The sequence below is a fragment of the Archocentrus centrarchus genome, chromosome 2, assembly GCF_007364275.1.
Source record: "Archocentrus centrarchus isolate MPI-CPG fArcCen1 chromosome 2, fArcCen1, whole genome shotgun sequence".
Lineage (NCBI taxonomy): Eukaryota > Metazoa > Chordata > Actinopteri > Cichliformes > Cichlidae > Archocentrus > Archocentrus centrarchus.
The window spans coordinates 5,740,257-5,753,382 of record NC_044347.1 but is presented as its reverse complement, the minus strand read 5'-3'; the positions used below and the strand labels follow the sequence as shown (position 1 = coordinate 5,753,382).

General features: G+C 39.2%; 1 protein-coding gene across 1 annotated transcript; it reads left to right on the top strand.

Moving 5' to 3' along the window:
- Nucleotides 1-2,073: 2,073 nt before the first annotated feature.
- On the top strand, nt 2,074-12,753 carry LOC115796392 (uncharacterized). The gene is made up of 14 exons (XM_030752796.1): nt 2,074-2,105; nt 4,287-4,523; nt 4,627-5,043; nt 5,124-5,873; nt 6,066-6,091; nt 6,180-6,282; nt 6,578-6,926; nt 7,447-7,522; nt 7,608-7,747; nt 7,832-7,935; nt 8,829-8,877; nt 8,969-9,054; nt 9,180-9,293; nt 12,498-12,753. Exons 2-14 carry the CDS (start codon nt 4,392-4,394, stop codon nt 12,531-12,533), a joined length of 2,382 nt encoding a protein of 793 aa, XP_030608656.1. The 5' UTR covers nt 2,074-2,105; nt 4,287-4,391; the 3' UTR covers nt 12,534-12,753.
- Nucleotides 12,754-13,126: the final 373 nt, after the last annotated feature.

Sequence of the window (13,126 nt, the reverse complement as noted above, 5' to 3'; positions counted from 1 at the left end):
TTTTTGTTTTATGTTGTTTTTTTTTTTGTTTTTTTGTTTTTTTTTAGCGCTTTGTGACAGTAAATATTTCTTCTGTCTGTATTTTTTTTTAAAAAGAATACAACAAGAAGAAAAATACAAATACAAATTTGTAATAATTATAAATTTGAATGCGAATTTGAATTTGAAAGGATAATTTAACTGGCCAGTCTCAATTTGTTTATTGCTGTTTTTGAAGTGTGACAGTGTTTTAAAATTTAAACTGATGAATTTGTTTAAATGCATAATAAGGACTGTTATTAAGGAAGTTTTACTGTCTTAAAATTCATTTTTATTTTTAATTATTGTCAAATGTGGCTAAAATAATGAGAGTGGTTTAGGTTTCCTCGTAGGACACGAGGATTGAGGAGGACAGATTGAGGTCTAAAAATGAGAGTCTACAGATTTGATCAATTCTCTGTGTGTGTGAAGGGGAGTCACATAAGATATATTTAAGGGCAGCACGGTGGTTAGCATCACTGCTTCACAGCAGATAGTCCTGGGTTTGAATCCACCATCTGGCTGGGGCTTTTCTGTGTGGAGTTTGCATGTTCTGCTGTGTCTGTGTGAGACATGCAAGAAAAGTAGTATTTCCAAAAAAAATAAATAAATAAAAATATATATATACTCTCACTGAACAAAAATTCTGCTTTTAGGAATCTGTTACTGCCACTCACTGGGGGGGGGGGCAGAATATGAGGAACCCTTTTTATTACAGCAGCAAAAATAATCACCAGAACCTGAGAGACAAACACAAAGTCTCATTATAACCTTTTGTGCAAAAACTAGAAGCCCCCTGAAGTCCTGTAAAGGTGGCTCTTGCAGGAGAACTCATGAAAATGCCCACAGAGTGAGCACTTGTGTATTTTCAGGGTGTTCAATGAAGATTTTATTCAGAGAAAAGACCAACAAAACAATTTACAACAATGTGTTTATTAAATTAAGGTTTCAGTGTGACTGACCATAATCAGATACAACAAAAACTACGACAAAGACTTCATATCCCACTGTGAAAAAAACCATTGCTACAAATTATTCAAATGGTAGCACAGGAATTAATACAATTATGAACCACACATAATTACAAAAATATGTTTGTTATTGCGTGTTTTTTTATATTCTATAAATAAAAATAGCTGTGCATAACTACAAAGCAGAGAAGCTGAGGCTCTGCTTTTATTTTGGAAATACAAAACACTAACATTCTTGTATTTCCTGCTTGTTTGCAACTTGAGTTGAACTCGGTCCTCCACTGAGAAAGTGCCGCGCTGCACTGCAATCTGCCTGACAAGAGTTCCACGCATAGCTTTAATCTTTTATTTATTCATTGTTTTAATTCATCTAAATTCAAATGGAATTTATTTGCTTTAACTTTAATTTGCACAGACTTGGGTAGAAAAATAAACACAACTGCAACCTGGCAGAGTGTTACCTCTAATTTTATGCCATAGAACTATATATATATTTAAAAAATAAAATCAGGTACAAACGTGTATGTCAAAAATATAAATATAAATGTGTTAGGTGTTTTATTATTTTCAGAGTAAACTTCTTCAGGCTCCATTAATCTGTGCAGTTTTATTTGTTTCACCGTCGTTCTTCAATCTGGATTTGGACGTTTCAGGAAGCACCAACATGGTCAACAAAACCACCCAAAACAAACTGTTTTAAGCATCTGCAGCAACATCTGATGTGGTTATAAAATAATTTTACTGACTTTGTTGTAACAGAATTAAAAAATACAGATCACAGATTATTCAGTCAGCATTTAAATGGCAAAAAGCTTTTTCTTTTGTTTTTTTTTTCATATATAGTGATGTTTAAAAATCGTATTTGATTGTTTTGAAGGTTTTCATGTTTTATATTTCTTTCTTTGAGTCCTTTGGTCTCCTCGGCCTCTAAACACGTAATAATAAGGAAGAAACGCAGAGTCTGAAGAGTCGACCAGAGAGAGGAAGAGCGTGCGACCACATCCTGACACACACACACACACACACACACACACACACACACACACACACACACACACACACACACACACACCACACACGGTCAGAGTCAGCCAGTCTGGCTGGATGATGTTGCAGGTGAGCACTCAATTTTTATTTCAAACTCAATGTTCTAGTTGAACCTCTGCTGTTACTCTGCTTGTTTTTTACTTAGTTTGTTTGTTTGTTTCTTTGTTTGCTTGTAATATTCACTGCTGTGCATCTGTCATGTCAACTTTTTCAGAGTAAACCTCTTCGCTTTAAACGGTAAATATGTTAAACGGTTAAGGAGGAGACTCGTCTCCATCTAAAAACCTAAACGGTTTAAAAGGCTTTATAAGCTTTTCCTCAAACCATCAAAATTAATAAACAAAAATTCAGACGCAAAAATAGAAAATAATAAAATATTTTTGTAGACTTCATGTGAAATGTAGGTATGTATCTAAAAACTCTGAGGTGTCACTTTAAGAAAGGCTGACTTTTAATCGTCTCTGGGTGTGAATTCTTAGAAGTGTTATCACACATTCACACTTAGTCATATGGGGACCGTGTGGTCTACTTAGTAATGACATTTCTACTCTGACTTCAGTTAAATCTTCCATTGCATTATAGGTCAACAGGGCCTCTTTAACCATAGTAACACTGCTTAAACACAGTTATTGACTGCTAATTGTCTTTTTGTACAGAGTTATAGATTTTCAGCCATTAAAGAGGCAGTACTTCTTAACAATAGATGTATTCGTAGGTATTTGGAGGGTATAGGGTGACGTGATGACTGCGACAGCTAAAATGCTCCCATGTGCCCTGTATCATAGGACTGATGAGATTAGAAATAATGAGTTTTACTCGATAAATGCATCTCTAATCATTTCCAAAATGAGCTTAATGTTTTATTCGGTAAGGCCTGAACCCAACGACTGACACCATAAACTCAGCAGGAAAGAGTTCACAGAGCGAGCCGTAGACTCATATTCTCGTAGAGTTCTATACAATCAGACTTGTGCTGGACAACAGAAAGAACGCGGGCTGAAGGCACTTCATCAGACCCAGAAGTATTGGTTGTTATATATAAAATTTTTTGGGACAGAAAACAGAGTATTGTGTGCATAGAAGCTCACATTTAGTTTAAAATGTTACGTCTAGTCTGGAAGAGCTGGATAAGCTCATGAGTGATCTCTAATGGAACAGCTACATTGATGTACGGACTCACCGAGCACCAGACCTCCACAGATGATGATGATGAAGATGGGTTTTTGGAGGCCAAATTTGGTCGTCTTTTATGTAGTCCAAAAGCTATTGAAAATTGGGCTGCGTTTAGTACATCAGATTTTGTCCAAATTTAGCTGGAGGTGGACATATTTTTTTACCTTTCCGTGCAGTTGGAAAGTCTTCAAGAAAAAGCTCTCTCACCACCAGAAGGGCTTCAAATCCGCGGGTGAGCTGGGGACTTTCTGGTTGGAGTTTGTGGAGGCGTGGGAGTGTTGAATAATTTTTCCACTTGCACGAGTTAGTGTCACAAACAAATACAAATGAATGTTACGGAGCACAAACTGTGTGGAAAGGAAGAAAGTGGATGGATTTTCTTTTTTGATATTTTTTAGTGTTCTGAAGAAATTACTTTTCACCTTTCAAAGTTGTTGAGACATTTGGTAAAGTTGACTTTTTTATGCTTTTGCTCGGTGGGATGAGATCAGATATTCAAGGCTATATCAGGGCTACAAACAGAAGTCCATCTTGGTTTGGACCAAGCTAAACACTGCCCAGTTTTCAGTGACTGTTGTAGGGCTAAATAAAGGGCAACAAGATGTAGTGCTGAAAACAAGGACCATGGGGATCTGGTATTTTATTTATTACATATGTATGTCTAGACTCTCATTAATCACTCAATTTCATATCAAACTTAGATGTAGTTTTCCTTCAAAATCAAGGACGTTTGTATGTGTCCCCAAACGTTTGAGTGTTAGTGTACCTGGGTTAGGGTTACGGTTAGGGTTAGCTGATACTTCGTGAAATTGGAAGTAATGCCAGGCCACCATCAAGACAGATTCAAATCTAACAGTAAATATTTTGGATCAATATTTTTGACTAAATAAATAAATAACTACATCTTAAAAATGTCAACTTTATCTCCTATTTCAAACTAAAAGCACATTCAAAGAATCAAGGAAAAAAGTTTGCTGATTAAGTGTTTTCCAGGCTCCACCCCTTCTTTTCTAAGAAAACCTCCACATTCATCGTCTCCTGAGTGTCACTGACCAGACTTCGTTTGTCTCCCTGCAGATTCTCACGAAGATTTCATCCAGATAAAACACCACCTGCTGCCCACAATCATGCGCAGAAACACCCACACATTCAGGTTAAACAAGTGTGTGTGCGCATGACAACATGTCTGACTGTTGGACATATTCCTCGTCGTCTACTCCTCCCATCACCTATCACTCCGCTCTGTCCCAGACCCCTCCTTCCCTCTCCTCCCCCCACTCATCATTCAGGAACCATGGAAACCCACATGCTAAGGTCATCATTTATTTTATTTTATAAATCATTTCTTTTTGTCTTATTATTGTTGTTTAAAAACATATCTTTCAGTTTGTTTATTCATGCGTTTCCTCATCCTCAGGTAACCTCTCCTCACCTCTTCCCGCAGCACCAGGTATCCTCCTTCCCCTTCTTCCATCAGCCTCAGATTAGCTCCCCTCAGACTCCATCCCCTCACCTCACTCCTACCCAGCTGACCTCCCCTCACTTCCCTTATCCTCCTGTCACCTCCCCGCACCTTATACCCCATGCCCAGGTGACGTCCCCTCATCGTGAACTGCAGTCACCGATAACCTCCCCTCACCTCCTCTCCCCAGCTCAGCATGCCCTTCATCCTGAACCACAGCCACAGATCATCTCCCCTCACCTCCTGTCTTCGCCTCAGCACCCCCTCTTTAGCCAGAATCCTGATCCAGACTTAGATCATTCAGACTGGATCAAATGTGAACCCAGCTCTGAACTTTCCTGCCTTCTTAATGGCAACGGTTTCCCTTACCAGGTAAGACAATAAAAACAGAACCACTTCCTCTGATCCTGTTCACAGATCAATAACCTCTTTCCATTTCTGATCTGAAACAGAACCAGACCTCAACTCATCTGGATTTCCACAACCAGTTCAATTCTGGTTTAGCTCACCATGGAGAGTCCTTGGAGGACACACACAGATCCTATGATGCTGACACACTTCTTTTCAGTGGCATTTGTGCACAGAGTGACACGTCTAATGCAGGTGAGGACACCTGGAGGCATCTGGAGCCAACCGTGTCCCAGCTGCAGTGCTCAGCGTTGGACTCTGTGTCTGCAGGAGCCCAGCAGGCAGCTCCATCTCCACACGGGCTCTCTGTGGAGAGATGGCGTTCCCCTGAGCTCAACTCAGCTGAAGACTTCTCCGGTACCCAGTTTTTCCCGGATAGCTTCCTGAATGCCTCGCAGCCTTTCTGTAGCCCCACAACCCCTGGTCCGAGTCCTCATTACCCCCAAACCCCAACCGTCTCCAGCCCCAGTCCTCAAATGCACCCCAGGACTGAGAGAACGGGTTTTCACACCCAGATGCACAGAGATCAGATCCCTGATCCAGGTCAGTACCACCAGCATCAGACAAACCAGCAGCTCCTCTCAAGCCAAACAGAGCAGATTCAGGACCTGACAGGCCTGCTCCACACTGCTGGCACCTCCAAGACTAGCTTCTCCCCATCAGGACGGGGCCAGCATGTCGGGAGGGCTGCCCAGTGTATGAGCCTCTCTGCTGGGCTAAACTGGACAGAAGAGTGTGGAGAAAAAAAAGGAAAGGGAAGAGGAGGAGACGATGGCCAGCCAGACTGGAACTGGGTATGTTATTTAAGTCTAATTAAAGATTAGAGTAAATAAGGAAGAGGAAAACTTACAGCAAAGTAACAGACAATAACTGTTTGAAAAATACATAAAGCACATAAAAATTAAACAGGAGGTATATAAATATAGAAACAGTGAAGTTAATAAATAATAACATCAGAATTTTATTTTTCTTCTGCTCATTTTTAGATGCAACTTGAAAGTCTCGACTCCAGGTAACCTGAATCTGTACATATGGTCACAGATGGTCTTTATTGGTCTTCATTTATTTTAATGTAAATTATTCCACTGTGTGTGTCATAGGCTGATGTGTGTGGTGTGTAAGCGTGACTTCAGGAGCCTGCCAGCATTAAATGGTCACATGCGTTCCCACAGCGGCTTCAGATTGGCTACATGCTCGAAAAAGGTCCTCAACACTTAAAACATATTTCTTTTTGTAATTTAGGAGGAGACTGGCTTAAATTTGATGAATTTTCTGAAAATTTGATAGAAGCTAACATGTTAACCAAGTCAGGATTCTAAAATCTAATGATTTATTTTATGGGGACACAAGTCCCCATAATTAATGTCAAGGGACTTAGGTCTCCACAATCTCCTGCACTCTGTTAGACAGACTGCGCCCCTAGTGGCCTTTTTGTGCAAACACAGTGCAAAGTAAGTCTTTAAGTTTTCTGAATGGATTTATTTATTTACATTTTTAGGACTCCTCGCCACCGGTTCAGCGTTCAAACACCATGGTGATGCCTGTGTCCATCCCAGTCAAATCACGACGTGTGTCGAAGACATGTAGGAGCAGTCAGACAAGAGGCAGCCACCTCCCTCTGGCCACTGGCAGCACAGCACTCTACCGGAGCCTGATGCACCCGCAAGAGGGAGAAGATGTTACTAAAGGCATTAAAGCTGGTGAAAATAGAGCTGTTTCTGCAGCTAACAAAGGCGGAGGCCACTACACCCCTCCCCCTATGCTGTGTCCTCAGAGGGCAGGTTCAGGGCTGTACTGCTCCCTTACCACCAGGAGGCAACAGAGAGTGCAGACTGTTCAGCTCCACAGTAAGTCATAAAATCCCGTTAATGAGCGCTCAGTGCAAATATAAATGTCGTAAAAATACGTGAAAATACTAATGATTTATTAGAATTAGATAAATCATCCAGAAGGTGGAGCTAAGGAATGTTTTTATTTTTATAAATCCTGACTTGTTATTACAAATAATAATAACGAGTAATAATAATGTAATAATGTAATAATAATTGTTTTATATATATATATATGTATATATATATATATATATATATATATATATATATATATATATATATATATATATATAGCTATTTTATGTAATTACTGTATTATTCATTAGCAAATGAATACACTGAACTCTGAACAGAAGGATAATTCTATGTTTTTATATTGATATAATGAGACTGTTATTAATAATAAACATCAATTTATCTATAATTATCTAATTTCAGCCTCCATACAGATTACAGTTACAATAAAAACATTATCCTCATTCTATGATTGGATGATCTTTTTGACACAATGCTAAAGTTTGTCTCTGATTGGCAGATGGAATCAGTGATCTCGGAGCCGCAGAGACAGCAGTTCCTCCTCCTGGAACACTAACATCAGGAACCATTAAGCCGTACGAAATAATCACCTCTTATCAAACCATTTTTGTGATTATGTCATTTTCTGATCACCTGATAATCTGAAGCTGTCAATCGTAGGCAGATCAACTTGGGGCAGGGCTTCCAGGCTGAAATCCCACCCTTACAGGACAGAAAATGTGCCCACTTTGACTCCCACAGTGCAGTGCTGCAGTGGACACCTTGGGATGATCTGGAGCGTCCTGTCAATCAACAGAGAGGTATATAAACTGAATACACAGAAATCATGCAGTTATTGTTAGTAGATGTTTTTTTAAAGAAAATTTTAATCACTGTTCAAACAGTTGAAGCTCTGCTGATGATGGCTCAATCAAGCGTGGTGCCAAGGGGCGGGGCTAACGCGGAGTACAGCCTCCAAGTTTTATCAGAGTGCAAAGGAGACTTTCTGGTAAAATATGATTGGTTCTTAAGTGTGCGATGTAAAAAAAAAAAAATTGTACTATTATTTAGAACATTAATGTAAAAAATCCAACATTATGGATAGATTACTGAATGGGTCTCCATTCAGCTACATGCCAAAAGAAAACACACACACAAACAAACATACACACAAAGCAAAAAGCAATCACAAAGTGATAAAAACCAATGCAAACACACAGACACATTCACAAAGACACAAAGACAGAGACACAAAAGAACACAAAGACACCAAATGTGACCACAAAGAGAAATAAAATCACCACAAAGAGACACAACTAAGTCAAAAATCTTATACAAAGACACAAATATGTCCAGATATGTACAAAAAAAACCATCACAATGTGCCAGAAAACCACCACAAAGAGACACAAAGCTTTTCCAAAAAAAAAAAAAATACAACACAGTCATTAAAAAAACTCCAGAAAGACACAAAGAGCAAGGACTAAGACACAAAAAGTGACCACAAAGAGACGCCAATCTACTACAAAGATATGACATGCCTATAAAGACACAAAAAACTATTGTGAGACACAAAGACAAAAATACACTACAATGACATAAAAAGCAACCACAAAGACACAAAACAGAATCACAATGGGGAGATGCACACCCACAAAACACAAAAGGCCACCACACAGAGACAAAGAGGGACAAAACAACCACAAAGACACAAAAAAACAAAAATACCAGAAAGAAACAAAAAACGGCAATAAGACCAAATCCATAAACCAATAAAAATCTTCTCAAACCTGCAAAAGCATCTTTAGAAAAGTGAAATATTAAAGGGACTATAAAATGTACCTGCTCAATTCTCCCATGTTAAGCACGGCCAATGTGACATCACATTGTTTTGTTTTATAGTTGACGGTGGAGAAGCTGCTGTCAACTCCTGAAAGCAGCAAACACACAGGTCAGCTATTCCTCCATCTAACTACAGACTCAGATTTTCAAACATATAGAAAAGGGAGCACCTTTACATTACAGTTCTGTTCATACTGTAGGTGTGAGCTGGAGTGCAGCAGAGAAGAGGTTGCTGGTGAAATCTCTGCAGCTCCATCAGAAAGACTTCAAAAGCATCCAGAAAGTTGTGAGTTTCTGCTTCTGTTACCCTCTTTGTGCAGTGTCCCAGTGACTGAGCCAAAACTAAAGTGGAATATTGCATAAATTACTAACTGTGCATTTATGATTTGTTATGTCTTTTTGTGTCATCAGGTTCAGACAAAATCCCTTTCCCAGTGTGTTGAGTTTTATTATCTGTGGAAGAAGAAGATGAGTTTGAACACCAAGACTCAGACCAGCCTGACAGTCACTCTGCCCAGTACAAACGTAAGAAACAACACTCTGTGCTGAGATATCATTATTTAAATCTGAAGAGTTATCATACCTGTGGTGGCCATTCTAGGATATCTGAGCCACTCAAACAGGCTGTTATGACCCAGAAGTCCTTTCATTCCCCTAAACTGACAAACCAATGGTTATATTCCACTAGTTTGTAAAGTCCCATTTTTAACTTCCAACTTTAGCATTTTGCTAAGAAGTGATGCTATTTAGACTAATTAAGACATAAGTTATCAGCTAATGCTAACGATACACACAATGACAGACACCTGAAAGTGTTAAATTCTATTTGAATATAACTTAACTCATCAAATCTGGAGCATTATTGAATGGCTTCTTAGTACAATTAACCGCAAGACTGAGCATAAGCTATCACTATATGCTGATGATGTGATCATTTATATTACAAAATTACACAAATTAATTCAAACACAGTCCAGAGGTCCAGTTCACTGACTCCAATTAGCTGAGGTGAAGCCCAACAGACAGCTAGCACCTAGAGCCGCCTGTGTCATGACTCAAACGGGCACTGGACTTAATTTTTAAGTCCTGTGAAAGAGTCTTTGTTGTGCAAGCAAATACATTACTTTTAGAGAAAGCACCTCCTAGCAGCCATAGTAATTATGACACTGAGCCTCAAAGTTGGCATATGCAAGAGAATAGGGTGGATGGTTGATAAAAGATTGGGCTTTAACACTGGCAACTAGTCTTTGTTTCCTCTGTTTCAGTAGTTAACAATTTTCTCTTTTAACCTTCCCAGTTCCATATCACACAGTGATGAAGTAGGTCCTCTAATCTCACTTTATACCAAATTGTTTTTGCAGAGTTTTCATGGGACTAGAATTAGGATTTCTTGGCCTTGTCTTCAGACTTGTAAGCTGGACTTTGTTGAAGTTAGCTGTGCTTGGTTTTATTGATGCTGTGGAGTCCTCTGTATTTGTCTCTTTTTGTAGTAACAAAGTGTTAAAAGGAGTCTTTTTGTAAAGTTTTGTGTTTTCAAAGTTTGCTTAGATCTTTAGCGCAGGCCCTAACTGTAATCTTGGTGATCAGTCAGTGAAATGTCAGGTGCAGTTCCCGTAGAGTTAGTCGCCTCAGAGTTTCAGGTCAGTGAACACATTTGAAACTGAAGGCTGCATGAATAAAAACCTCAGAAACCAAATTCCTGTTATCACTCCACACACACACACTGCAGTACAAAACACACATAAACACACACCGGACAGCCACTTCCTGTCAAGAGGCGTCACGTTTCTGAACACACTGTGACATGACATTTCAAATAGCCACCGTGTGAGTGTGGCCAGAGCTCAGCGAGTTCTCTAAGTTTCCATTGGTGTCATTTAGAGTTATATCATCGGTTTCATGTTATAGATTTCCATCAGTTTGATTCACTTCAGCTTCCTGTAGGTAGACTGCGGTTTTAGTCTGCTTTGTGAGTCTGAAAATGTGTCTTTACTTTGTTCCATGTTACCCAGGAGACTGATATTTTACACATAACACATTTAAACAGACACTAAGTCCAAACCAGCCTATTTGTTTAGACCCCAAGTCTACAGACAGTCATGTTAGGTTTCCACAGGATGTTTTTGAACATGAGGGATTCTCAGATATTTGATGTTGGCAGGCCACTAGTCAGAGCCATGATAGATAATTAACAGGAAATCATACACCCTCCTCTTTTTATCCTTGTAAACATAGTTCAAATTCAAAAAGTGGCGAGAGTGGTGTGGGGAAAACTGGTTGTCTGATATGGAGTTAAGACCTGATTGGTGGTGTTTTTTTGTTTTGTTTTTTTATCATAATGCTCATCTAATAAGGGCAACATTAAAATATGTGTTATGAAAAACTATGTCCTAAGATTAAAAAGATTGTAGAATGACCTTTAGCTGCAATAATGTGCAGTAATCATTTTCTGTAGGACTTTATCGGTCTCTCAGATCACTGTGGAGGAAGATGTACCCATGCTTCTTTACAATGTTGCTTCATGCAGTTGCTGAGGTTTGTGGGTATTCATTTATGCACAGTTCTCTTAAGATCCCACCACAGCACCACAGATTGAGGTCTGGACTTTGACTGGCCCATTGCAACACCTTGATTTTTTTTTTTCTTTTGCAGCCACTTTGTAGTAGATTTGCTGTTGTTGTTGGGATCAATGTCCCATTGGATGACTCAGTTTCAGCCAAAGGTTAGCTGTCTGGGACCTGATATTTGACACTAACGCTCTGGTATACAGAGCAGTTCATGATTGACTCAATGACTCCCAAAGTCCTGTGGCTGCAAAAAAAACCCCCAGATCATTATGGCCAAACATCTTCACGTTTTTCCAAAGGACGTTGTTCTTTGTTTTGTAGTTTGTTCAGATGTAGCTTTGCAGGCCTGAGCCGTGCTGCCGTGTTCTATTTAGAGAGGAGAGGCTTTCTCCTGGCAACCCTTCGAAAAAGCCATACTTGTTCAGTACTGTTGTTTTGTACTGTCATGACCTTTAACATTTAAGACGCTATGGAGTCTGAAATGTAGCTCTTTTTTTTTTATGATTGCTGCACAGCCTGACCTTGGGGTGAAATTGTTGAGACATCCACTGGAATTATATTAACACACACCTGAATTCTTGAGCCCAGCAAACTGCAAAAGCTTCTGCTTTTAGAGGTGCTCACACTGGCTGGTGATCAATAATCTAGTGTATGGATTAACAGCACCCAGCTGGCTACTTACCTCGTGTACCTTTGTTATGAAACAAATGGAAATGGACTGGGTCAGAGACCATGAGCAACCAAGAATAAAGACCATCATTAATAATCCTAATAATCAGAGCTTGCCCATAGAAACCTTGTGAGTTTCATTTCATATAGAACGATCTCTGGACTCTCTTTTTTGTATTTCGAACCTCAAACCCATCACCTAATCTAATCAACTTAGCTTCTGCTTAGCTTTTTAAAAATTATCCATAATTATTGACTGATGAGCAGAACAGGAAGTCTTAAACCAGAGATTTGGTTTTTTGTCCCCCCCAACAATATCGGTCACTCGGTCGTCACGCCGGACAGCAGACTAACAAATCCCAAGTTAAGCTCCAAAGCAGATGAGGAAAAAATGAGGGCTAAGACAACTTCATTAGGATTATAATCCATGTTTGGAAATTTAAAATTGTCACCTTTTCTAATTTCTTCTTTTCATCTCTTTGTGCCTCTGCAGGGTCAAAGGTCATCAAGATCTCAGGCTGCTTCATGAACTGCTGGACTGTTGCCCTCTGGAGCTACACACTACTTACCAACACAAGGCTTGAACCAAAACAGTTAAACTGTGACTGGTTTAGTTCCAAGTTTGTTTGTTTTTTTCTCACAAAATCACAAAGCATGCACTTATTTTAATAAAACTCCACCAGGACATTATGCACATTGTATCAGTTCTTTCTTCTGTTGTGCTTTTTTGACTGTATGATATGGTGTTTTAAACATAGCCCTGTATTTTTAAATTGCTGTCAGTTAATAAACCCATAAACTGAGGAAAGCAAGAGTCTTACTTGAGAGCAGCTTCAGACTTATGCTCAGGTATGTTGAATATTGTTTTCCCTAACCCTGTCAGTCTTACTGTGTTTTCTGCCTCTGGGCCTCTGATGCTGATTAGAGTTCCACTTATTACCACACCAAGGAAAAAAAACAAGGAGACAAAAATGAAAAGCAAAAATGAGGAGCCTCAGGCTTTCTGTGTGTCTTTGTAAGTTATCTATGTAGGTCAACTCAAAACCAACTACTGAGTCAAGGCAAAAAAGTTCCTAGTTTAAACCAACAAGTCCCAGGTGAAGCTGAGAATCATGACATGTT

Coding starts and splice junctions, on each gene's coding strand:
- LOC115796392 (XM_030752796.1), top strand. CDS start 4,392: ATGTCTGACTGTTGGACATATTCCTCGTCGTCTACTCCTCCCATCACC. Junction 7,936..8,828: donor AGTGCAAAGGAGACTTTCTG/GTAAAATATGAT, acceptor TTTGTTTTATAG/TTGACGGTGGAGAAGCTGCT. Junction 9,294..12,497: donor TCACTCTGCCCAGTACAAAC/GTAAGAAACAAC, acceptor GTGCCTCTGCAG/GGTCAAAGGTCATCAAGATC.